Source organism: Numenius arquata, chromosome 4 (assembly GCF_964106895.1).
Source record: "Numenius arquata chromosome 4, bNumArq3.hap1.1, whole genome shotgun sequence".
In the NCBI taxonomy this organism is placed as follows: domain Eukaryota; kingdom Metazoa; phylum Chordata; class Aves; order Charadriiformes; family Scolopacidae; genus Numenius; species Numenius arquata.
Window position 1 is genome coordinate 12,221,936 of NC_133579.1, and position 26,507 is coordinate 12,248,442.

At 40.2% G+C, this 26,507-nt stretch overlaps 1 protein-coding gene across 2 annotated transcripts in view; it reads left to right on the top strand.

Annotated features, from left to right (window-relative positions):
* Positions 1-748: 748 nt before the first annotated feature.
* Positions 749-26,507, top strand: part of PCMTD1 (protein-L-isoaspartate (D-aspartate) O-methyltransferase domain containing 1) — a 44,992-nt gene continuing 19,233 nt past the window's right edge. Inside the window, exons 1-4 of one of the 2 annotated variants that reach the window (XM_074146258.1) lie at positions 749-964; positions 2,892-2,948; positions 20,243-20,669; positions 24,646-24,748. In XM_074146258.1, the coding sequence (XP_074002359.1) occupies positions 20,363-20,669; positions 24,646-24,748 (410 nt within the window). In that variant the 5' untranslated portion in view covers positions 749-964; positions 2,892-2,948; positions 20,243-20,362. The remainder of the gene's footprint in view (positions 965-2,891; positions 2,949-20,242; positions 20,670-24,645; positions 24,749-26,507) is intronic. The other variant, XM_074146259.1, reaches the window with a different exon arrangement.

Genomic DNA, 26,507 nt, shown 5'->3' on the forward strand with positions numbered 1-26,507 from the left:
GAGAGCTTTCCCTAAAACCTCTCTTTCTCCTGGAGGCTTTTTCGAACCATCCCACCGTTCAGAGCATCGGCACCACAGGAGCCTCAAGTCCCTTCTCTGATGGGGGCAGTGACACTTTCTGACTCCCCATGGGGAAGGCCCTACAGGAGGGGGACCCCAGGCGACGCCGGCCTCCCCCTTGCCTCTGCTCGCCGGAAAAAAAGGCGAGAACACCTCAAAATTAGGAAGGCCGGTGAAAGCGTAGCAATTTCCGTTAAACACCGGCCACCTTGCGCTTCTTCTAAAAACCGGGCCCGAGAAGCTGCGTGCACTCCCCCGCCCTCCCGCGGTGCTGCCGCTCCTCCTTCACCGCCCCCGCCAAGGCCGGCCCCGGCCCCCCGCTGCCAAAATACGGTCCTGTTTTCCTTCCTCCGCGTCTCACGGGAGACAACCGGGCCGCCTCCCATGGGCCGGGGGGGAGCGGGGGGAACGGGACACGGGTAGGGTGGCCCGGCCCCCGGCTCGCTACCGGGAGGCCAAAGATTCCCTCACCTCCCCCAAGCGACTGGTGACGCGAGCCGTGAACGCCGCTCTCCCACTGGCTCTCGGGCTGGCAAAGCGCGGCCAATCACGGCTCGAAGCGGAGCGGCTCGCCGCTTCCCCCCCTTCCCAGCCCAGCCGCCCCGTGGCGCGGAGGGGGGTTTGGCCGCCTGCGGAGGCAGGGTCACGTGACCTTGTGTTTACATCCTCTCAGCTGTTGGGGCCCCTCCTCCCCGCCCCGACTCCCTCGCACCGACCGACACAAACGGCAGCGGCCCGCGGACCCCTACGACGGGCCGGTCGGAAGGGTAACGCCGGCTCCCGCTCCTTCGGCAATCGCCGCCGCGGGCGACCGGAGCGCTCTCCCACCTGCCTTCCCTTCCTTCTTTCCCCCCTTCCCCTTCAAGCGGGGTCTGTGGGGGGTCCGGGGCCCGCTGCGGAACGGGTGAGTGTCCCCCGCGGGGGGTAGGGTTGTGAGGGGGACCGGGCAGAACTGCGCTGTGGGGCGCGGAGACCACCGTCCGACAGGCAGGACGATGAGTTGGGGGGGAGGGGGGTGTGTGGGGGGGGTAGCGCGGCCCGCCGGCCCCCCCCCCCCTCCCGCTCCTCGTCTCCCCGGTTCCCATTGTCCGTTGGCCCCGCGCGCAGCCACGCAGGCGCGCGCCCTCCTGAGGCGCGGGGGGGGGGCGGGGAGCGGAATGGAAGGTTGTTTTCGCGCAGTCGGGACAGGCCCGCTCCTGCGGGGTGGGGAGGGACGGGACGGGGAGAGTGCGCAGCCCGTTCCTCCTCCCACCCCCCGCGTCCTTTCGCCGTCTGCGTAGCAAATAATCCCCGGCCCGAACGGGGGGGGGGGGGGGGGGTAGGAGGAGGGATGGTTGGTGTAGCTGCCGCGGGCCCGGGGCAGGTGTGAGGGGACGGGGACAGGAGAGAAGGTTCCAGCCTTGGAATCCAGCCGAGGTTGGGGGCGGGGGAGGGCAGAGGCAAGGTGAGGGCAGCGCTGGTCCCCCGCAGCGGCTCTGCGCCCTGCCTCCTCCCCGTCACGAATGTTTTTTAACTTGCCTTTGAGGAAATGCAGCGAGAACGGCAGTTTCCCCGCCACCACCACCTTTTCCCGAACCCTAATAACCTCAGGGTCTTGTGGGGGTTACGTCTTCCAGGCCGAGGCATTTAGGAAGAGGCAAAGGGGAGCGTTGTTTTATTTCAAGAAAAAACCTGCGGGCTGAGGAAGGATATTTTCCCTGTTGGGAGAGGGATGATCTGACAGCAGCGAGGGGGGAAAATACTTTGTTTACGTAAATCGTGCAGAATGCACAGTAGCTTCGCTTTTTCGCCCCGAAGCCGCGGTGGGAGCTGCCAGGGGAGGAGAAGGCTGGCTCTGCCCCCGCTCCCCCCGCCGCTCCGCCATACGCGCACGTTTCTCTCTGTTTACATTGAGGTCTGTGTTTTGGCTGGGACCAGCGTGAGGGGAGGAGCAGGAACTCGCTCCGGGGCAGCCACCTCCTCCCCTGGCTGTTTTCTTTGTTGTTATCTGTTCGGGGGAGGCGGCCTGGGGTCACGTCTGCCTGTAGCTGAGCTGCGGTCTGCGGTTAATGTGATTCTTCTCCGTCCCGGAGCCTCGGGCCGCCGCCTTCTGTGCATGTGCAGGTCTTCTCTTCCCTCTGTCGTTGCCCTCCTCCCCCCTTTGCTGCCTCGGCAGTTGTCAGCGGCTCTCAGTGAAGTTGGAGGAAGGGGAAGGGAGGGCGGAGGGGGAAGGAATCTTGGCATTCATTTGATACGCAGTCAGCAGCCTGGGCCTGCTTTGTACAGCTCTGTCGTCTTTGACAGCAAAAGGTGGGGGGAAAAAAAACTTCTGTGGTGGGAAGGGGTGTGTGTGTTCTTTTTTCGTGGTGGAAGGCAACAGAAAACATCTTTAGGGTCTGCATGAGAGAAGAGATGGAAGTACTGAACTGCTGTGGTGTGAAGAATGGTTGTGTCCTTGCAGTACTTACTAGTGCCCACGTAGCTACTGTTTTCCTAGTGGTTGTTTTCTATTCCTGTCAAGTAAAAGTCGAGCACAGTTGAACTGCAGACTTCAGTGAGGAAGTAAGGTTTCTTTTGATAATGAGCAGTAAACTTTGAGACAAACAGAAAGTAGACACAGGTAAGGCTAGTCAGCACCTCAGTGAATTAATGAGGATACCAAATCCCTCTTGACCTTATGCCCTCTGTATTACAGAGGATGCTTTTAAGATGGAACATGCACAAAATCTAATGTTTAAAGTAGTCAATGATGAGAGTGTATCATGAGAATGCTTTTGTATCATAATTCATTACTTTTGCATATGAATCATAATATGTGTGATACTTTTTCTTTTTTTTTTTTCCCCCCACAGGACCCTTACCTCACTCTGGGCACTGGGTAGACCATCTCTGGAAGGAATCAGGCTTGGGTAAATGGAACTGTTTTCTGCAGAACTCCTGCCCGATTTGTTGGGAAAGTTTGAAAAATATTTTGGATGTGTAGCTGGACAAATATGTGAAAGATCTATTGGTATTTTCACTGACTTTGCGTGAATAAATATAATGATAGGAATGTAAGAAGTACATGAGTGAGGTCAGAGAGCCACAATGAGGGCTTTGGAGTTGGACACTTAGCCAGATGTTCTTTACAACAGTCAGTGTCCCTCAGAAATGCAAGGAAGAACAATTGGATGTTGTTGGGAGGTCTGCAGTGAGGAGAATGTCATGAAATCACAGAAACAGAAGTATGTAATACTGGACAGCCCTGCATGGCCAAATGTTACTACTGGATCTGTGTAGGATTAGGTTCCTTCTCTACATCATCTCCTATCTTCAGAATTCTTGTAAAAAATCTTTCTGCCTTCTAATTGGCTTTCTCTCTGGGTTTTTTTTCATCTGGTCTCAGGCTTCATGTCATGACTTGCTGTAGATATTTGACCAGCCGGTTTCAATTTTGCAGTACTCTCTTCATAAATTTATGAAGACTTGCCATTTTTATAGTCCTAATTTTGGCAGATTGGTGATTTTTATTGCTTAGTCTTCTGTTTGCCTGTCAGTGACTGCCCCAAGCTGCAGCAGCTCCTTTTGAAGAGGCTTCTGCATAATAGGAGACTAAGAATAGAACCTGACTGCCAGACATGTATTGTTGTTTTCTGTGCCTGTGCCGGACCACACCGGAGCAGTAACTTGGCTGTGTTTCTGTGAGCTTTAAGTACAGTTGCTTTAAGATGGTAAGCATGTATTCTGAAGCTAAAGGTAGGCTTAGGCATAATACCAGTGCAGGTGGACGTCTCTAAAGACCATATTGCCTGTGACAATTTTTAGGCAAACTTGAAAGAAAAAACAGTAACACAAAGATCAAATTTGAAGTTCCTACTGCAAGACATGGTTAGTAATACAGGGCTTTTTTTCCCAAAGATGCTGCCAAAACTCAACATAGGCAAGATAATTTTTCCATGCAGTGGTCCAGAAAGGTTTATGCCAGGAGTTTTGTGAGTTCACCAAAACAAATACATGAAAAGCAATTCTGAAATAGCTAAGCAGTATGGGAATGTTCATCCCAGTCTTCAGTGCATGGTGAGAAACACCTCAGAGTACAGTCACTGTTTCTGGATCAGAAGTGTCTTTACATGTACCTGTTCTTTTCATTTCCTGCTTTGTTCCCATTTTCAGCAGGAATGTCACAGATCTGCTGTTTTATTCTGCTGAACTGAAAGTGATGCTCTGTAGCCTATCATTAATTAGTTCTCTGTGTAAGAAGAGTGCCTTGAACTCTACAGCACTTGGCACTCTTGAATGCAAACATAATTGAATATTATCTCCTTTATTTTACCTGCTTAGAATGTAAATTTCTCAAAGCAAAAGGGGGAAAAATGTATGCCCGACTTGTTTTGCAAATGAATAGTCAGGTATGTGACTGGCCTAAGGGCATTCTAGGAATCTTCCAGTAGGGTGAGAAGTTGATCTGTATGCTTCATCTCCAACCAACGAGTGTGGATTTTTTTGGTGTAGAGTTCTTTTGATTTATCTGCTTTGCAGCAGTGTGATGACACTGTTCCACTTCTTTCTTTCATGGAGTTCTAGGGAGTAAAGTGAAGTAGTTTATATTAAGTGTTATGGGTATAATTACATTAAAACATCAGGAAATAACTGCTGTGCTCCAATTGCTTTGGGACTTGTGTGCACTGGATATTAATGAGAGCCTTCAGGCCTGCTTAATGCAAGCTCTTAAAGCAGTTGCTGCTGCTATGTTGTTTAAGGAAATTTGGCTGGACTTCTGGGCCTTGAAGAAAGGATAGAATTTGTAGTAGCTTAGGATGCTGAATATAATTATTTGCAGGACTGAAAGATTAGTTGGCTGCCATTCACAACAGTAGTGTTAGTTCTCTGTCCTTTTTGTCCTTGTACATCATGCCAACTTCATGTTTCAGAGTTAGTGTTGCTACTGCAAAGTTGGCAGTGATGTTAACCCAAGGAGCTTGAAATGCTCATGAGTGTGTGGATTCATGTTAAATGCACTTCTAATCAGAAGCTTATTGGAAACCTTTAAAGTAAAAGTAAACTGAAAGTTAAAATGTCTTTGAAAATGGCAGCTAGTCCTAAGAAAATTATTTCTGAAAGCAAGAAGTATTGGGAGTTGTATCTAGAGAGCAACTGTGGTGTCCATCACTTGGGACTGCAATTAGTATATGACTTATTTCTCAATGAACTTTATCAGTCATTTAAGTTGAAGCACAAAAATGTAAGTTGGCCTTCATTGTGAGGAGAAAATACTGGTTTAGAAGTCCTCATAGAATGGTTAGAGTTGGAAGGGACCTTAAAGATCATCGAGTTCCAACCCCCCTGCCATGGGCAGGGACGCCTCCACTAGAGCAGGTTGCTCAAAGCCCCATCTAGCCTGGTCTTGATGGGGCTAGATAGAGCAGTTTAAAAAAAAAAAAAAAAAAAAAAAAAAAAAAAAAAGACAAACCCCCAAACTCCACAGCCCTATAATAATTTATAATAATTTAGAGGGGACATCAGGAGTCACCATGGTAACTCTCAGGCTACAGATTCTGGTGTGTTTTCACATGGGAGAGTTCTAGGGTGGGGAGATGACCATGGAACAGGAGTAAACCTCTCTGGTTAGAGGGCTGTCTTGGGGTGGAAAAAGACTTGGAGCCCACTGCTTAGCAGATGCATTTAATGAAGGCTAATTTTGGAGTTATGGCTTTGTTTTGTACAGTGTTTAGCAAAGAAAGGATATAAAGATCTAGTTTATTACAAGTGCAGAACTTTGAGCTCTTGAGTTGCACGGAGTTGGAGATTTGAGATACTGCAAATGTTGTTAAGGTGATGTAAAATATCAAGGCTTACAATTTCTCTAAGTATTGCACTTCACTCCAGATTTTCTCAAAGTAGTATTTGCTTATACAGTTGCAAAACAAATGCTGAACTTGGATTTACAGTGTTTCTAGGATGTAAAAGACTACAAATGAAATAAATGTTTAAAAGCTCATTTGAGGAAATCTAGAACTTGCTGACAAAAACTTAAAATTAGGTTTAAAAACAATAGGCTTAGAGCAAGTGGTTTGGCAGGGATGTGGGATCTTTGGGATCCTGCATGAGGGACATTTTATATGAAGGTGCTATAAGGCATCTGAGTTGTCAGGGTGGAGCTGTTAGATATGAGCTAGGGTTTACTGAAAGCCTACATTCTTCTGAAGTTTAAAAATAATAGAAGGCAGACAGGGTAAGTCTAAGTAGAGGAGCTGAGTAGTTAGAGAAGGGACAGTCTTTCTCTTGGTTGGTAACATGCGTGCTTTCCTGGAGATTGTGTGTGTTTGTACACGCACACAAAGAACACACAACCAACCAGTTATGTGGCAGTGTAGTGACTGTGAACACTATCTCTGAGAGTTTTTAGAAAGCGGTGATGACAATCTGCACATTCAGTTCTGGTTACAAGTCAGAGGGTCTCCAGGTTTATTCTTTTGGTCTCTTCTCTTATGAATCTTTTGGCTGATGCCTTAACTTCCATCTGGTTGCTTTTCCAGTCCCAACTGTTGAGTTCCTTTCAAAGGACACATCCCTCAGCTTTATGCAGTTTGTGTTCTGTCTAGGAGTCTTAAAACACAACAGCAGCTCATCTTGCTTATTTGTGGGCAAGCAAGAACAGGATGTGGGCAGAAGAGTTTTCTGTTGTGTTACTTAATGCTAATTGTTGCCATATCATGGGCCAAGTGGCCTGTAGTTAGTGTGAGCACCTAAAATAGCACTAGAGGTCTGTGTTTAAACACCTGAATCACATAGCAAGTATCAAAGGCTTGCTGTTACTATTATAAAAACTTCCCTTTGCATGATTTCTAAATAAATAATGCTTATTAAACCTGTCAGTAATCATGATTGTTTCTTCCTTTTTTTAACAATTGGCTTGTTGAAGTCTTAAATGATAGGTGCATATTTCTAATGGCAAATTAAGCAATCTTGAAAAGATTGAAACCAACTTTGTGATACTGGATAATGTTCCAGCAGGAGGCATTTAACTGTCATTGGGAATTTTTCTTTTTTTTTTCCAGCTTAAGTCTACAATTTTTTTTTCTAGATTTAGTGGAAGGAGTTAGAGTCAAATCAGTTCTTATACAACAAAAGTTTAAGATGCAGTGAAAGGCAGTATGCAGTAATATAGTAGACACAAAATACTTGCACTCCTGAATGTGACTAGTCAGAGTATGTGCATTGGTGCTATCCTTCAAGCAAAAGAAATAGCATTTGCTATCCGTTCTGTTGTCTTCAGGAGTGAAAGGGAACTACATTTCAAATAGAAGATCTCAGAGATTACATGTCTTAATAATTCATATTTTCTTTTAAAATGACAAAAACCCCACTTATCAAAAGAAAAAAGATGCAGGCATCAATGTATGGCTTCTATAAGAGAAGTAATAAAGTCATTGGAATTGTTTATGGTAATAGTCAGCTAGTGAATCACATCCAGCAATAGATATGCCTGTGGTGTTCCTGTCCCAAATTAAAGGCTTGATTCCTATAAATGGTTGTTTTAACATCGGAAGAGGAATTAGGATCATGTGGTTGGGAGAAAATGAGAGGTGGTTACTATTCTGAGAATTTATTTGCGTTATTTCTGTAGCAGATGTTTTCAGTGGATATTCAGGAATCACCATGTGGTTTTCTTGACATATATTTGAAAGCAGAAGCCAAGTAATACTCCTCAACCCAGTCAGGACCACTTTACTATGTACTGGTCTATATATTGAAGTTAAAAAAAGAGAAGAGAGTTGGAGCCACTATCCTGGTAATCATATTTTCAACATGATTGGTTTTGCTTGATAGGTATAGTTAAAATGTATGCAAGTTAGCATTGCTGAGTGAACTCGCAAGTTCATTAAGGGAGATGCTTAATTTTAGGAAAGAAAGCAAAAGGTTAATATTCCTGCAGTACTAATAACTTCAAGTAATCGGGAATGTTGTGAGTATTTCTACTAGGACGTTATTTTGCCATTAAAGGATTTGATTTCAGCTGAAAATCTTTGCCTGAGACTCATAAACTTGTTTACTCTTGTTGTTTTTGTTGGATTCTGGCAGGTGGGATTTTGCTGGCTCTTCTGCTGGGGCATGTGATTGCTGTTTATTTGCAAAAATTCTCCTCTTTACCCTTTCAAAAATGAACTGTGGTTTTATTTCTCTTCAGTCTGGTCACCTGCTGTCCAGTTTCTTAAGCTTTGTGGTGTTCTTCCTTCAAGAAACTCTAAATTCAGCATGATTGCTGTCAAGTCAGTGAAAATGGAAGGACACAGAAAAGTTGAGTTGCTGAGTTTCTGTATAACTTCTGCTGAGCTGACAGTTGCAACATTATAAATCCCATAGGCCTTAGTCTCTGCTTATTTACTTGAGTTAATTATGCATTCATTATGACTAAGACTCATTACTGCTGAGTTTCATGAGATTCTGTGATGTTTTCTGAGTAATTCAGTTGTCAAAAAAAGTCAGTGTAGGATTTGACTTCTCCATTCTGGGATGCTAAGGATAAATTGGAGTTGTTTGTGGTATAACTAAGGCAGGTTATGTGACTGTAGCAGCCTCTTGTGTTGTATCTGTAAACTACACTTCTCAGGTGAAAACCACATGCTTTGTATGACTGAAAAAAACCTGATGGGGTCATGTTATGGGGATGAGGATATACGTAGGTTGTACAAGTGCACAGCTGCTACGTAAGCAATGATAAAAGGTTCTCAGCTTCTGTTTCTTGGTGAAATATTTGAATGAACATCTTGAAATAGTAACTGAAGCTTTCCTGAATGCTCCAAATCTCCTCTAGACCACATCTGTTGTTCTTTGTGCTGCAAGTAAATCTTAACTTTGGAGCTGTATTTGCAATAGTACTTGATTCATACCTGGAGACAAACAATAGTACAGAATTTCAAGTTAAAAATGTGCTTATGTAGTTTGTTTTTGGCTTTTAAAGAAGGTCTATAAGGGATTTAGTGCAAGTATTTCTAGTTCTTAATGTAGGCATACGTGGCCCCAGGTCCAGCCAGTAGTGAGGCTAAGCACATATTCTCAGTAGCACACAGACATGTGTATTCAACATGTATGTACATAAGTACATGGTTGGCCACCACAACAACACAGAAAACACAGCACTAATGCAAGCACAAAAGGTGCTAGTGGCCTTATCCTGTTGCCCTTTCTGAATGGTCAAGCTGAATGTTTGCTAGTAGCAAATACATGCATGTATGTGGTATGGATCCTTCCAGTTACTGGGTTTAGGCTGTTGTTCTACCCTGAAGTTGGCTCTTGGGTCCATTTATCCCCCATTGCTTCTTGTACACATGCAGTTTTGCTCAGCCACTTCCCTCGCCCCCTCCCCTCCCCCCCCCCCCCCCCCCCCCCAACCACCACAGATTCTCCAGCAACTCACTTGGACCCCACTTTTCCTCGAGCAACCAGCTCCTTCAGTTGCCTCAGTTGGACAGTCTGCCCCATGCCTGGTTCCCAGGCTGCACTGCTGGTTCTCTGGCTAGTCCAGTTTGGTACTCCCTGTGATCACATCCTGACTGCAAAAGCTCACCCCTTCCTTTGCTAGCACCACAGACCCACGGGCCCCTCTGACCCACTTGTCCTGTAGACACACATGCACGCTCAATGGGCCCCAGGAAAACAGTTACAAAAGGAGATTAATGAGCAGCCATGACAGACTGCAGTGATTCAGAGGAGAGCATGTCTAGATATGCATACTGACCTGCAACCTGTTCACAGGAGACCTGTCCCTCTTGTCACCATTGCCATCTTTTTTCCTATGCTTGTTTCTCCTCAAGCCACTTTGATCCCTCCCTTTCCCTGCCTTTGGTTCCTCCCCTAAATGTCTCATAACGGGACTCTGCAATTGCCAAGTGCCTTTCCCCTGCATCCCATGATAAGTCTGGTAGCCCTATAAGCAGTCACACCTCTTAGTCTGAAGAGTGCCTTGGAGAGGCACAGTGGTGGTGGGGATGTGGGGAGAGCTGATGTTTCTCCTGTGATAGCCAAGGGAGCAGCTGGGTCAGGGTATTAAGATGGGTTCCCCCACCCACAAGTGTGCTTCTCTGGTGCTTTGTGTGCAGAATAGCTTCTGATCACACAAACTAACAGGGTTAACTTTGATACGTACTGACAAATGATCTGTTTAACCGTTTGCAAACCCAATTGAAAATTTGTGGTAGAAGTTACTGGCTGGCCAAAGAAGTGTGAATTAAAAGTGATGCTGTTACAAAAGCAATACTTCGAAATGTTACTTCAAAGTAGGGTATTTGAATAGCAACAGACCAGGGAGAATGCTGGAATGATTGCATGAAACTTTGTGGAACAGGCTTTGGTACCAGTGCTAATGCTCTAGCCTCTTAAATTGTAACACAAGGAGTTGATTTTTTTTTTTTTTTTCTGGATGATTTGCATTTGTGTCAAGACTTCTTTGGTAGAAATTTTTTTTTTAAATGGATGTAGTTCTGTTTGATCTGTACATTTTGAAAGTTTTGATAAATCATCACTTCCATTTGGTAAGAACCATGAAAGGATAGTTAATCTCTGTTTTATATACAGTAGGCATTGGACATCTTAAGAAATAGGGATTTATGTAAGGTCACATCATTTTAGGGTATGCTATTTATGGTATGTCTGGAGAATGAGGCGGATTATGACATGGGCCTTAAAGTGTGAGGTGCTTGGAGATATGCAGCATTTGGGGATTAAAAAGAAGAAACGTGCAAGTAGATATTCATCGCTTTCTTTGACAAGTAAAAGTAACTGTTAGTGTGCATATGTTTTATTAAACAAGTTACATTTGAAAAGGTGAATCCAGTGTGATGCTTCTGGAAGATAGCATCACTGAAAGAATTTTGCATCATGGCTATGAGGAAGAGAAGCAGGAAACAGGAGTTGGCCTTACTCGTTCTTCTCTCTTGAGGGTTACGAGTCTAAGTAATAAAGTAACTTCTTAAAACATACTGTTGTATTGCACTGGACTACTTTAAGAATCTAGTAAACAGGATCAGGACTTGAATTTTTCTAAAAAAATTATTCAGTGTCTCATAAGAAAGGGGGCACATAATAAATCGAAGTAAACATTTTGATAATATAGTATTAAAAGTAATCTATGCTGTGATTATTGCCTGCTGTTTTGATGCTTTTAGATGTATTTGTAAAAATCAGAAAACTCTGAAAAGGTTTTAGTGCAATAGGAGCTTGATCAAGTTTGATATTTTTGTTTTTTATTTAGGCCTTGGTGTTTTTGTAGAGACTGCAGTAAATGCATAGCTCTAAGATGAGGTTTCAAGTGTCAGGAATGTAACCATGTACTATTTTTACACTTGACCTCATTTCTATTTTCTTTTGCTAAAGGCAACAGGCGTATGTTGTTCCATTGCTGCTGGAAGTGAGTTATTTAAATAACTTGAAATGTTTATGTGCAATAAGTTTTTGAACTTTAGCACTGGCTGAAACAGTGAATATTTTGTCATGGGCCACACTTTGCCTATTCAAAATTATAAGAACTGTGGCTAGATCTGCTTAAGAGCTATAGCTGCAGAAACTACATTTGTAGTAAAAGGTTAGGGAAATATTTTTCAGTTCTTCTACTAAAGCTGCTCTGTTCCATTATAAAAGAGGATTCTTTCCCCCCTCCCACCATTATTGGTTGCTGTCTGAAGGTGATACTGAAAGTGAAGGACCATCGTACTTTACTGTGGTTTGTTACCTTCTGGTCACCACAAACTAAATTATTAAGCATTTCCTTTCATGAAGGAAAAAACTGGTTTTGTTTTCAAAATGCCGAGTATTAAGCTTGTGCTTTATGTCAAGGTGTCTTAGTTGGCTTATAATGAGGATAATGTTAAAATTTGCAGAAATGTTTGTCACTTGTGTGCCTTTTGCCTTTTCAGACTAAACAGGATTAGAGATTCCAAAAGTGGTTATTTATTTGTTTTCTTGTGGTTTGTTTTGTTTTTGTTGTTATGGTTTTTATTTTTACACATCTCTCTACAGCTCTTCTCATCCTTAACGTTTGACATTCTCATCCTTAATATTGTTATGGCTTATATAAACTTGCTTGAAATGAGTATTCTCTGTTAAATACCCTTGTACAAAGCTGTGTATTGTGGCAATGAATTTGCAGCCTGGTCACTCTGTAGCTCACTAATTCCAGTGAAATATGTGCACAGACAGCAGTTTCTCTTCTGAAAAACAGGTGCACGAGACAGACTCGGTGAATAACAGACATCTGTATGTATTAAGCATCACTGATTCATACATATCTGTCTTAATGAAGTCCTATTTTAGTCTTGCCAGTGAACAAGCCACTGTTACCTGGTACCTCCTGTTTCTGTGGGTCTGTTGGGCCCTGTGGGCAGACTTAAAATAGTTGTAGCCTGGGAATAGGCAGAGCTGTAGGCACACAGCTCAGGAGCTGAGACCTTTTAAAAAGTGTGCTATAAGAGGACTGCCAGGTTCTTTCATACACATCTTTCATGTCAGAGGAAGGATAGAGAATCTTTTATATGTTGGGTATAGGGTTAAGCTGACATCCTTTACTTATGAGATCTTTTAGTGGAACTTTGACAGGTCACTAAGCTATCTTAGGCTCTCTGGAGATGAGACCATTTTATGCAGTGTCTTAGAAACAAGCATTGCCAAACACTTTGGACTGGTGTGGGTAGAGAAGTGATATTAATTGTTTTGAAATCTACAGTTGATGGATTTCTATAGGGTAAACAGAATGGGGACAAAGATATACATACAACCTCGAGATGTAATCACCAGTTTGCATATAGCTGACCTCTAGTTGTAAGCAACAGACTGACAACTACTGTTTTGTGGACATCTTATCACTGTGTACTCTTAAAAAAGGATACCATGCTGCTCTGATCCAGTACTCCACTCAAGCTGCGTCATACACAGCCATAGACATCCATTCTTGTCATTGTCAATCAGGTATTCAGACTTATGTTAGCAGTTTACACCGGTCTCTGAAGTTATTGAAACAATTTAGAATTTTATTTTTTTAAAATCTTGTAGACAGTATCACTGGATGGATGCATAGTAAATTTTAGTTCTTTGGTTCTGATGATACTAGCTAACGGCATTCTTGCTGCTTTGGAAGATCATTTTCAGAGCACTTAGGAGGCTATTTCCTTATCAGCATTTCTGTTCATCTGCTTCAGAGTGAGGAGGAGCTGGTTCTAGGGACCGAGCAGCAACTTGTTATTGATACTGTGTGTCAGTAATGGACAAACTCTATGCCTGATGTTTCTGCACAGGTTATAATGTCAGATGCTTAAAATCTCATGAGACTTCTGTAAAGATGGGCTAATCAGAGCATTCCAGCACTGTTTATCATCTCATCAGACTCTCATCCATGGAGGCTTTTCCATTTTACAAATAAGAGCGTTTCTTAAAGATTTTTATAGCAGATACTGGTTAAATTAAAACTTACTGTGAGATTGGGTACTGGCAAATCCTTTTAATAGAAGGGAATGTTTCTCTGCTTGGTTCAAATTTAAAGCTTTTTGTAACATGAATGACTAGATTCAAAATGTTTGCAGGTATGCAAATCACAAAGATCTCACATATTTGAGGTGGGAAGTAGGGGGAAAAATAATTTTGTGCAGATGACCAACAGACACTCTTTACTAATAATTAATGAGTTGGTAAACTAGGGCAGTGAGACAGCTTTCCTGTCTTTCAGCAGGGAGTTTTTGCAGGATATAATTAATAAAGGTTGGTGGCTATCATGGTTTCAGCTGGGATGGAGTTAACTTTCTTGATAACAGCTGGTGTAGTGCTATGTTTTGAATTTGGGATGAGAAATAGTGTTGATAGCACACTGGTGGTTTTGGTTGGTTGTAAGCTCTTGGGGCCTTTTCTGCTCCTCATGCTGCCCTACCAGTGAGTAGACTGGGAGTGCACAAAAAGTTGGTAGACCACATGGCCAGGACAGCCAACCCAACTGACCAAAGGGATATTCCATGCCATCGGATGTCATACTCAGTATATAAAGTGGAGGGAAGAAGGAAGGAGGTGGGAAATTAGGAGTTAGGGCATTTGTCTTCCCAAGTAACCATTACACATGATGGAGCCCTACTTTCCTGGAGATGCCTGCTGATGGGAAGCAGTGAATAAATTCCTTGTTTTGCTTTGCTTGCGTGCATGGCTTTTACTTTACCTGTTAAACTGTCTTTATCTCAACCTACAAGTTTTCTCACTCTTCTGATTCTCTCTGCCATCCCAACAGGGGGAGTGAGCAAGCAGCTTTGCGGTCCTATGTGCTGGCTGGGGTTAAACCACGACTGTGGCCCAGAGGCCATTCTAGGATGTGAACACTGAAGCTGGGTCTGTAGTGACCATAGCGACAACTATTAGAGAATCATAAGGACAGCCCTAAATAGATAGAGACCACAGCTGAGAACTTGTCCTCTGGTGGTATAGGGTTGCGTTAGTACTTACTGGGTACAGATGTACACCTTGAAATTTCAGAAACTATCCTGTATTTTAGGTTTTACCCCAGTATTGCAAACTACATCACTAGCTATCTTGGGTGGAAATGGTGAGCTCTTATTTCTTTGTTTTGAAGTAGGCTTTCAGAACATGTTTATGTGGTGTCACAGGTGGGAGACTTTGTTTGAAGAAGAAACTGCTTCTGAAGCCTGAGAGGCTCAGCTTTGAAAACATTTTTTTGGTTGCCCAGATCATAAGCAGTAAGGAGGACTGAGTCAGGATGTGGTGTGAAGCTGTGTGTTGAGAGTTCCATCCAGGAAATACATAAGATTCTTTGCCCTGCTTTGTAATAAAAGGTAATGAGTTTTAAAGTCTTTATCAGCATACCTGAAAACAGGTCGGGCATATAGGACTGGTAAATAGGAAATGTTCCTTTCAGCATTCAGTCCTTGGAATTGTGTGGAGAAGGTAGATAGAATTTCAGATGAGAAAACCAAATCCTGTTCCAGAAGAAAACATAGACTGAGGAAGGAATGTATTCTAGGCCAAAGAAGGAAAAAAAAAAATGTGGGTTTTTTTTTCCTGGGTGGACAACCAACAAAATTCTATGTTGTTTTTTTTGTATTTATTTTTCAATTTAAGTTCCTGTGGACTGTCTCCGTTTAAAAAAGAAAAAAAAAATCTATTAAAAAGTAAGGAAAAAAAAGTCAAAGGATTCAGCAGACATTTAGCAAGATTGGTCTAAAAGTTACACCTGTGTGTAACTGCCAAGGTCAATGTCATTTGATCATGAAATCTGTTCTCATGTGCTGTGCTGGTCACTGCTGGTATATTTGTGGAGTGCTGGAAGATTCAGTGCATCTTCTGAGAGAAATGCAGTACCACGTATGCTGTCTGGTGTGTTTAGGTGGCTGGGGGTGGAGGGAGAGTGAGAGCAAGCACACACCTGGAATCTTGTATAATCAGCTGTTGAAGGCCTAGCCAGGAGGATCAGGGCTTAAGCTTACATCAGACTTGACAAACAGTTTCTGCCCAAGTAGGTCAATGCAATTCAGGTTAAGTCAGTAGTTGTAGCTGTTTACATTCATTTGGCTTAACTTTAATCCTGTGGTCTGTTCCTTGTTCCATTGCTATATTACAAAGAACCTTGAAGTATGCTTTGTGGAGTGCATTACATTGGAGGGCTGACTGTACTTGTTTTTGTACTGGTGTCTGTTTAACTAGAAAAGCTACTTGAAACAAGCCACTGAACAGTGGGTTAGGAGCCAATGTTTTTGAGTGAGATGAGTCCAGACTTCCAAAAACTTGCAGTGTTTCCGATAGTTTTCCTTAATGCACCAAGTAGTATGTTAATATATCTTGACAACAAAAGTTTTCCTTCTTTCTAAACTATTTGGAGTGGCAAAGCAAATAGCTGTGGAAGAGAAGGCAGTTGAAGTAGTGCCTACTTTTCCAAATCACTTAGACTTTTTATTGCCTTTAGTAGTAGGTTAGCAGCAAGGCATGTGTATAAAAGCTTAAAAAATGTAGATTTCATTGTGAAATACCTTTATGTCCCACAGTTTATTCTGATTTTTCTTTTTTAGTTGCCTACCACAGTTACTTCTAGCACGCAGTTCATATTTTTTTCTCCAGCCCTTGCCTGATGAAGCCAATGTTATGATTTCTCTTTTCCTTTCAGATAGTAATCAATCATTCCATTTATTCAGAAGGTCCTGATGAAATCTTACACTCAACTCTGCAGTTTGAATTTCCTCTTGTGAGGCACTGTTATATTACTTGGGAGGAAAGGGGAAGCTAAAGTTAAAATGGAGTCCTTTTGTTGTAGGAGTCGCTGGACGGGACAAGAACAGGCAAAACAAGATCTTGAGTTCATTATGGCTGCAGGAGTGGCACGAATTGAGTCTGAACAGAATTGTCTAACACTTAGTTGGTGGCCTGGAAAACTTTAAATGTCTACTGATCAGAGTGGTGTTGCTGACTTCTGCTATGAGTAAACTGAAACTGTTAAATGGACTGAAATGTTTCAGGTCCTTGTGTGCATTTTTGGCTTATTCCCTCCTGTTGCCAGTCACAGAATACTCTTTTTTGGGGAAACTTAACAGCTGACTCCTATGTCTATATTAATGGGTAGCTCAGTGGTTTGTTGTTTTCTCTTCCCCCTTCTCCCCTCCTGGGTAAGGGGGAAGGGAAGGTTCACTAAACAGTTTTGTATGCTACCTATGAGTTTAAAGTAATGTATCACAATCTCGATTCACTGTGGTGTGATGTGCCCTGAGCCAGTATCTTAGTGAAAATAGTTCTAAGTAGGAGACTTGAAATATGGCTGATTCCATTTATTATATTTTGTTTTCTATTTTTCATCCTTTGAAACAGAACAAAAGTCAAGTTAATTGGTTCAAATAACTTGTATTTTTAAGGAGTAATCTATCTAAAGATCAGGATGTGTCGGTATTACAAGCTACTAAATTTGCAAGATACTTGACACTATGGATTTAGCAAAGACGAGGTGTTGTTTGTCAAATTAACTGGACACCTTTCTAGCATGGTATATAATCTGTATTTAGAAGAGTGTGCAAGTTCTTAGGCATCTGAGAAATTAAGCGCAAATATATTTGTAAAAATTCTGAAATGTGCAAAACTTGTGTCCTTTTGAGAGCTGGCATAAAAAACTTGGCAAACCTTATGTCTGGTTACTAACTTCTGAGATAAGTTTTACATAGCTTAGAAAATGGTGAAGAATTAAAATGCACTCAAATTGTCATCACTCTCAGATTCATGTAGCCAAAGAACACTTGTTCAATCAATATGACAATATTAAAAAAAAATAATCAGAAATTATTAATGATAAGGCATACCAGTAACATTGGTTACAGATTAGGTCAGAGGTGTTGTGATACAGTTGTGTGGATTTTTACAGAAATTGGAGAGTGTGTTGACATTTTCTTTTTATCATGAATGTGAGAAAAACCTTCAAGATAAAGTGTTACAACTTGTAAAAGTAAATTCATGAATAGTGTTGAATGAGAAATGCAGGTTTTTAATTGTAGTTTTAATTAGTGAATGATTTTTTTTTTTTATTCAAGACTAAATTGAAATTTCAAGTCCTAAAGTAAAGTTTCTGTTGACTTCTGTATTCCAAAGACTCTTAAGGCTAAAGGCAGCTGCTGCATTTTGATAACGTTATGCACCCTTCCCCTTCTTTCTGAAATTTCTGTACCTCTTACTGTAATAGGCATCAGGAAGCTGCTCAGGCTCTTTGTGAACTGCGTGTGTTTCAATTTAGGTGTTGGTGAGCTTCACAGGATGCTTTCTGTGAACTTTGCAGCTACATAGAAAGTTATATCATAGTATGCTTTGCTGGATTTATCTGATTGGGTCACAAGGAAGCTTTAACTAACTTGTCCTTTTTCTGCAGCTGGGCTAAAGTAGCTTGTAGGGTGGTTTTTTTGTGAGTTTAGACTAGTAGAAAATGTATCTGACTTTGCAGGTCTATTGTCTCTGTTAGAAGGAAGTAATTTTACTTTCATAAGGTAAAAGCTTACAAAATAAAAGCATTGGAGGGAAGTGAAATACCACAAAATACTTCTCTGCAGCACAAGAGATCACTTTTCTTGAAAACATTTTTTTAACTTCCTAGGGTGTTTTGGTTTTGGTTTTTTTTTTTAACAAAAATACTTTCCACTTGAGTAGCATTTTGCTTACCTACAGCTGAAGAGGCCAGAGTAGAGCACCATAGTTGATTAATGAAAGCAAATGAAAGGCAAGTTATCTAAAAAGCAAACAATATCACTGTCTCTACTTAATGTCACCTTTTTCAGACAGGGGCAGTGTATCCACATAAGACACAACCTTCAACTACACTTCCAGCTAGTCATTCTGTTCTGCTGTGTAAGCGTCCTGTGCTTGAGAGGAGGCTCTCTGGTTGTTTTTTTTCACCCTTACTTCCAAAATTTCATGCTGTGTACCAAACCTTTCCTGTTCTTGCCTCTGAGATGCTGCATGATAACCACTGGTGCAGGTGAAATGCTTGGTGGGTGTCATCAATAGAAAATCTTGTGATACTACAGTAACTTCAGCTGTCAGATAATACCAGGAGTATAAAACTACAAAATAACTGTATAAATAAATTCTGTTTTAGCGTAGTGATTATATTGAAGTTAGAAAATGTTACTTGCAGGAAAGAAATTTTATGTGAAACTAGTAAAGACTTTTTTGTTAGAAAGATAGAGCTTTAGGTTGGAGGGATTGCCTTTTTCCATCTGAGGGTTTTGTGTATTTGCCTGCTCAGCAGTTGAGATAGTTGGTGAAGTTCTCCATCTGCTGGTGTGAGATAGTGAATGCACTCTGCAGGTAGGGCTGGAATCAGTGTTTCTGCTTCTCAAATGTAGCAGCTGCATTAGTCTATAAGAAATGCAGTTCTTACACATTTTAGTTAAAATTATTTCCAAATGTGTTTCAAGACAATCATGACCTTTTTAGGGTTAAGGGATGGCGAAAACTGTTGTTCTAGTCAGTGTCAATCATTTAACTTGTTAACTATCATTTGATTCGGTAGTTCATTGAACTTTCAGATTTGATGCAAGTGCAGACAAGTGAGCAGGGCTGGAATATTTACAAATTTTTTTTTTACAAAATTTACAAATATTTAAAAATTATTTTTTACTTAAAATAAATCCTCCCTCAGGTTCCACATTTCTGTCTAAATTGTCCCTTAGTTTTTTCACAAATAGATATTCCTGTGTGTTTGAAGACATGCGGGCCTGCTTCCTCTCCTGTGGAACACTAGGATGTCGAGAAGTGTAGTTTTTCTGCTTTCAGCAGAGATTTTCCTTCTGGTTGGTAATCGTGCCTGGTGACTTTTTACCTTTTCCCACTCCAGGATGTCAGTGAGAATTGGTTTTGCTTCAGACCAATACATGCAACTGGGTGGTGAACAGGCATCATTTTCCTCCATTATTTTACTAGGGCTCTAGCAGCCTGCAGCAGTCTGCCCTTGCTCTCTCCACCTCTTCTTTTTAAGTAGTCTGTAGTTAAGGAGAAGCTTTGTGACTGTAAGATCTGGTAAGTTGAGCTTGTGCGCTTGAAATTCTAAACCTAGCTGTATATCTTAGCACTGGTACTATATGTATGGTTATTCAGCTTTATTAGTGACTTGGTGTTTTATGTAAATTAATGCAAGGCAAGGATAAGGAGACACTTCTGTCAGAATTGCGAATAAAAATGAGATTTCCTTTGGAAGACTGTTTTGTGATGGCCATCTAGACAGGGGATGGGTAAGAACTGTACAACATTGGTGTTGGATGCTGTACAAATTTTTTTTCAAAGCAAGGAGAAAATAGAAGGCCAAAACAAATCTCAAAGTTTAATCATAGTTCTCCCTTATTAAGGATTTTGTGCATCTTTAGGTATGCCGTATCTGCTGAAGACAATTCCAAAGACAGTTGCAGTACTCCAAATATATGTAATATGGATGATAGATTCTTAGCACTGTAGCATTTTTGGTGTTTGTGTAAAATCTTAAGCTGCGTTGCTAGCTAATGTAGATAGCCCCTCTTGACATACTAAAGCTAAGCTGAAAACCATTGGATTGAGTTAAAATCTGAAGGGCAGGATTTTGATTAAATACTTGCTGTCCCGACTCTTAATAGTTGTGCTTCGTGAAGTGGCCCAATAGTTAACAATATTTCGTCACCCTCTAATCGTTGTTGATTTGTTTCTATTTTGAAACTCAAGTTATGTAAACTTATCTATTTTCCAGGATTTGTTTGTGATGTGCTTCTGAAAGAAGAACTGAGAATCCATTACGTACTTACACATTTGTGAAAACTCTCCTCCTAATGTATTTTGCAAACTAATTGAGTTATCATAGAAATTCATCATGGGAGGAGCTGTGAGTGCTGGAGAAGACAACGATGACTTAATTGATAACTTGAAAGAAGCTCAGTACATTCGCACTGAGAGTGTGGAACAAGCCTTCAGAGCAATTGATCGTGGTGATTATTATCTGGAAGGATACAGGGACAATGCTTATAAAGACTTGGCCTGGAAGCATGGAAATATACATTTGTCAGCACCTTGTATTTATTCTGAAGTCATGGAAGCACTGAAGCTTCAGCCTGGATTATCTTTTCTAAATCTGGGTAGTGGAACCGGATACTTGAGTACAATGGTGGGATTAATATTAGGTAACTTGAACGTTTTTATTTTAATATAGTGTTTCTGCATATTTTTAGAAGATTATACAAGGCCTGTAAAACTTTACTTTTACTTCTTTAAAGAAATTACGGTACTACGCTTAAGACTGGGTGTTTGAGATGCTAAAATATTGTATGTTACCTGCAAGCTGTTCACTGACACTGCTGTTCAGTGCCATTTTATGGAATGTTTTGGAAGAGAGGCAGTTGTTCCTGCCTGCCTTTCTATAGTCTGAAATTCTCACTCGAAAGGAAACAGTCCTTTTGTTGCTTAAAAGGAAAAGGCATAGAGGAACAATTTTTGAGGACTAAAATTTTAGTCTGCAGTTGCACCATGTTTATGCCCTTACTCTAGGTTACTGTTTTGATCTTCAGTTTATGGAAAGAAAAATCTAAATTGTAAAGGTTAGTGACTCTTCAAGAAACTTACTTGAAAAATAAATCTCTATCAGTCTGCAAACAATTATTTTAAAATACATTTATATAATCACTTCATGAATGAGAAAGTTTAGGGATGTAGACTGATAAGACTGTTTAAGCACTGCAGGTCTATAGGTTTTAAAAATTACTTTAACAGTTAACACTGTTTTTTTTTCTTCTGTTTTCAAATACGTTTCTTGTATGGGAAAAAGATGGAATGAAATACTGCTTTCTAAATTAAAAAACCTACCTTAGAGTAATGCTTTAATTCTCCCTCCTTCCCTAGTATTTAGAATATTTAGAGCATGTGTACCAACAAATAATTTATTAAAATAACTTCATTTATTTTAGTATGTAGTTTTCATAGATGTGATTCTGTTGACTGTTTTACATGGAGTTCTTGTATTTCCTTGGTTGCTGACAGCTGATCTATAGATTTTACATATATTTATTTATATACAAAACTGAAATGTGAAGAGTTGGTTTGTTAATTTTCAGTTAGTTTAGTTACTTTCTGTTGTCCATTCTTACTGATTTAAGAGCAGAAATTATCTCTAATAGTACATAACAATGTAATTTGTTGGCATCTCTGGCAGTGTCTTTTCCCATTAATACCAGTAAATTCAAGAGATAATTCTTGTTTCCACAAAAGAACAGTATACTATGTTCATTCACAGGTTAAAGAAAGTAATGGAATGTTGCTTTGTCCTTTTCAAGAGTGTTTCTATTTGAGACTAGATATTTTTAATTAGACTGTCATATTTTAAATTCAGAGTTCTATTTCAGTATTTAAACAATTAGTAGATACTTCTGCATTTTTCTCTAAAATGTGTGCTCAGGGTAGTGAGTAATGGTATTCATTTATTTCTGTGTCTTGTGAAAAGCTTTGTTATTTCTTGATTATGATGTTTAAAAAAAATGTGGCTCATGTATATTGCACTTGTATCTGTGCTATCTAACCTATTCTGAGTGGCTGCTGGTTGACTGTTGAATGCTGCTGGGTTTGACCTCTCCTTATCAAGCAGAATTCCTGTCCTTCAGAATATTATATGTGGAGTTGAAGAAATTAAATGGGAAAAGACTTGTCTTCTACAGAGGGTGAAATTGGCTGACAGCCCCTGAGGGGCAGGGTTACACTGCAGATGTTCCCACAGAACCAGCTCAGGTGCTGATGCTTTTTGAGCAGTGACTGCTCAGCTACTTACAGAAATAAACTTTCCATGTTTCTGTAGTGCTGTACTCAGTCCCCTTCTTGGTGTTGTAATCTGGTTTGAGTGCAAGGCTGAGGCATGGAAGGTATAAATATAATTTGTGTGCCTTTATTTTCTTACTCCACTCCCTTTGATAAAATTGCTAGTTACATATAATCATTCTTTAGTGTTTGTTTTAAACTAGGGAACAGTTGGTTTAACAGAGAAGAATAAATGAAAGTAATTTTTAAACAAATAAACCATATAGATTTTAAAAGCTCATTTTTTAAACTGATTACAGTGCGCACAGCACAGTTAGTAACAGAGAACCATGTGTCTTTTGACAGTAGTTGGGTATCTTTCAATTTGACAGTGTAGTGATTAATATTTTTGCCATGTTGGCAGTATCAAAATGACTAGATTAAATTAGCAAATAATTTGAAATTGTTAAACAGTTGTAAGTATAGCAAGACTCTAAAAAGCAAAAAAACCCACCACTCCGTAGAGATTAAATTAACTATTATTGATACCATTAAAATGTATACATAGTTCAGACTAGCTGATGGAATTGCTAGCTTATTATGCTGAAAGAGGCCAGTTGACTTTGGAGAGTAGCAGAGAGGTTGGTTTCACTTTTAGAATAGTTGACTGCTGAAATGTACAGCTGTGACTTTCCTGATGAAAGAGAATGTTTCTCATTTCTGTTCAAATTGTCAATACTGTGGTATATCATGATGTGGTGGTGTCTTGCATTCGTAGATTTAATCCCAAGCTGTTGGAGCATCTAACGTTTACAGGTGGTTTTTTTTTTTTAGTTCTTTGCTTTTCAAAATTGAGTATTGAATGTATATGTGAGTTTTGGGACAGATGACGTTGATGCATTTTTAATTTTAATTACGAGGTTAAAGGAATGGTGATTAATTTTTAATTAAAGAAAACATACCTTGGATGCTGTTGCACGCTGTAGAACTGTAACTACACTGGTAAGAAACATCATAGTCTTATTACTGTGCAGGGGAATGTTAAATAATTAAGCAGCTAGGAAGGGATTGCCTATGCTAATGCTTTTCTTAAAGTGATAGATAACAAACTAAATTTGCAGGAGGTATGAGTGTCAACAGGAGGTACATGTTGTCACAAGTTCTAAGAACATCCCTTGAATGATCTGCCTACCTGTTGCCTGCCATCAGAGAGGTCTTGCAAGCACTGCATATGGTAACCTATTGGATTGGTTTTATTTCACCTGGTAGAAAATGTTCTGAACTATGCTAAGAATTGCAATTACTAATTGCTTAGTGGCATACACTGTTGTTTTTTTTTCTTGCAGTAAGATGTAACCTTTCTCAGTATAACCCTAGGTCTATTTTGTTAATTGGTGTCCTAGAAAAGACAAATTGAATTCTGTTTCATTGGAGTAACATCTTTGAGCTAAACATTTAGGAAAGATTTAGAATGCAGTAGAGGATATAAATATAAGTTTTGTCTAATCTTATTGATGTTTACTTTCTCTTCTTCCCCTTCCTTCTCCCTTTTCCAGTTCTATGCTCCAATGACTAAAGTCCCTGGGCTATGAGTGCATGTTAAATATAGAATCCCCACAGCAAATGTGTCTATCTGATTCAGATTCCTTCCTGATGTGGATAATCCTCATAATACTGTCTCCGGATTTCTTCTTGTTCCTGAAAAATAGCATTAACTTGGCACGCAAATTGACTTGGAGATATACTTGGATTTGATTACAGGAAAGGAGTGTGGTGATTGTGATGGGATTGTGATGAGTGAACATAACTTCCATCTAGCACACTGAAATGTACGTTAATTGTGTAAGTGAATCAGGAGCAGACTTCTGATTCGGAAACTGGTAAAACCGAAGAGCAGGTGTGGCTAAGGGGTATAACACCTGATCTCTGAATTGTCAAAAGCTGAAAATTTTGCCATAATAAAACTTTTCAAAATGTAAATACCAAAATATAGCCTAAGTTATAATTGGAAATTGTTGTATTCCAGCTACATACTATGTGGGAAAAGAAGATGCTCAGACTGACTTAAAGTGTAGTCAGATTCATTTTTTTTCTGCATGTTTATGGGGAATTCATTCTATCAAATTGTTTTGCCACAGTTCTGTCCCTGTTCTTTCATTGATCCTTTGGGCTTCTACCTTCCTCTTAAGCATTGTTAATGCAGATGCAAAAAATAACTTTGTCTAGTGGTTCTGGGAGACTTCTGTGGTTTATGGGAAGTTAGTGCTTTCATAGATGAAAGGTATAATGGTCTTCTGTGCACCTGTGCTGGGCTTAAAGGGAAAAGAAGGGAAAAAAAAACCCCAAAAAACACCACCATGCTGTTTTTATTTACAGGACCTTTTGGGATAAATCATGGAATAGAGCTTCATTCAGATGTGGTAGAATATGCCAAGGAAAAATTGGAGAGCTTCATAAAATACAGTGATAGCTTTGATAAGTAAGTATCTAATTTGTCTAGTTTGCTTTGCAGCAACATTTTTGTTTTTAAACTGAGTGCATCATTGGTTCTGAGTTCAGAAAGGGGAGAAGAATGGCATCACACAATCAAAATGTAAAACTTCCACTTTGTGACACTAGTTCATGAGGTAAGTTAAGGCTTAAGCATGCTTTAAAAGTGTGGGAGTATTCCTGCTGTGTAATCCTTAAAAAAAAAAAAAAAAAAAAAAACCCAAAAAAACAAAAAACCAAACATTTCCCTGCATTTTGGTGGTGTGTATACATACGCAGGCACATGTATGTATGTGCATACATACATATGTACTTCAGAGAATGATGTGATATGCAGGTGTCTTTGCATGTATAATTTGTATCCATTAAGTCAGTTTTTACTACATAAATGAACATAATCTTTCTTTACAGTATTAACTTTTTTCTAATTTACTCATGTCCAGATCAACAGTGGTAAATTTATCTGTTTGTCTTCATATTTAGTACCTGAAGAGATGGACTTAAGAATATTCATTTGTGCTCATACACAACTCATTTTTACTGGTATACTGGGTTACAGGGCTTTGAGCCTTATTGGTTCTATATACTAAACAATTTTTTATTACTAGTTTTAAGCTGGCCCAGAAGAATCTTTATCTTTGGCCTCTGCCCCTGTGAAAGGGAAAACAAGGTTCTAACTAGGGCTGTTCTCTATAAAGACTTTTTTTCTTACAGGATATAAGTTCTCCAACAGTGACTATATGGTAGCTTCTGGAAATGCAGAAAAGCCTTTGGGTTGTAGGAATACCCTAAGAATTGCATGTCCTACGCCTCATGTCTTCCGCAGTAGACGGCAAAGAAAATTCTTTCTATCGTTAACCTTTGTTGTGATGTGCTTTATGAACTGCCATGCTCTTGGTTATCTTGGCTGGAGCTCAATCCACTTTTTTCCATACCCCAAACTTTGGGAGCTCTGTGCTTACCACAGGCCTTCCTCCTTATGCTCGTAAGTAATGAAAGGCTCTTAATTAGAGTAGTTAATTTAGTTCAAAGTATCTATCATCCTATTGTTACCTATATCTGAATTCAGTTCTGTGCTTTTGATATTGGCTAGATGATTTTAGTACGATGTTCCTACATTAGAATAAATTATGTAAGAGGAAATACATATGTTTCATTACTACTCTTAATTTTAATACAAGCATTTCAGTTAGCTGACGTTAACACGTACAGGAGGCAGAACAAATAAAAATGGATTCAGTCTAGAACTTTATGATGCACTTTACGTAATCTTGTAAAAAAAAAAAACAAAAAAAAACAAAAAAAGCTGTGTGAGATGTGTTCTCTCATGATCATTACAAATACTGCATTAGTGGCTGTACTAAGTTTGATGTACCTGCCAGCTAACTTAATTCCTGCACATACCTGTATTCCTGCATTCCTGTAGGTGTGTGTACTCAGACATACAAAAAGCTGTTTTTTACTGGTGTCTTTCTAGTCTGGTGATACCTTTATGTACAGAAATTAAGTGAAGGGGTATCAAGGAAATGTTGTCACTTAAACAAACAAAATCTGGTTGGGATGTTTATATAATCAGAATATCAGAACACTGGGGTTTATACTTTAAAACATGGAAGAACTGGAAGAAAAACCTAAAGTTGCTAAACTTGACATAAGTGAATGTCAGTGTTGTATGGATACTGTGTTGAAGGAAATAAGTGATCATACATAGTAAATCATTTAAATATTCTTAAAGACATGTATTTTCC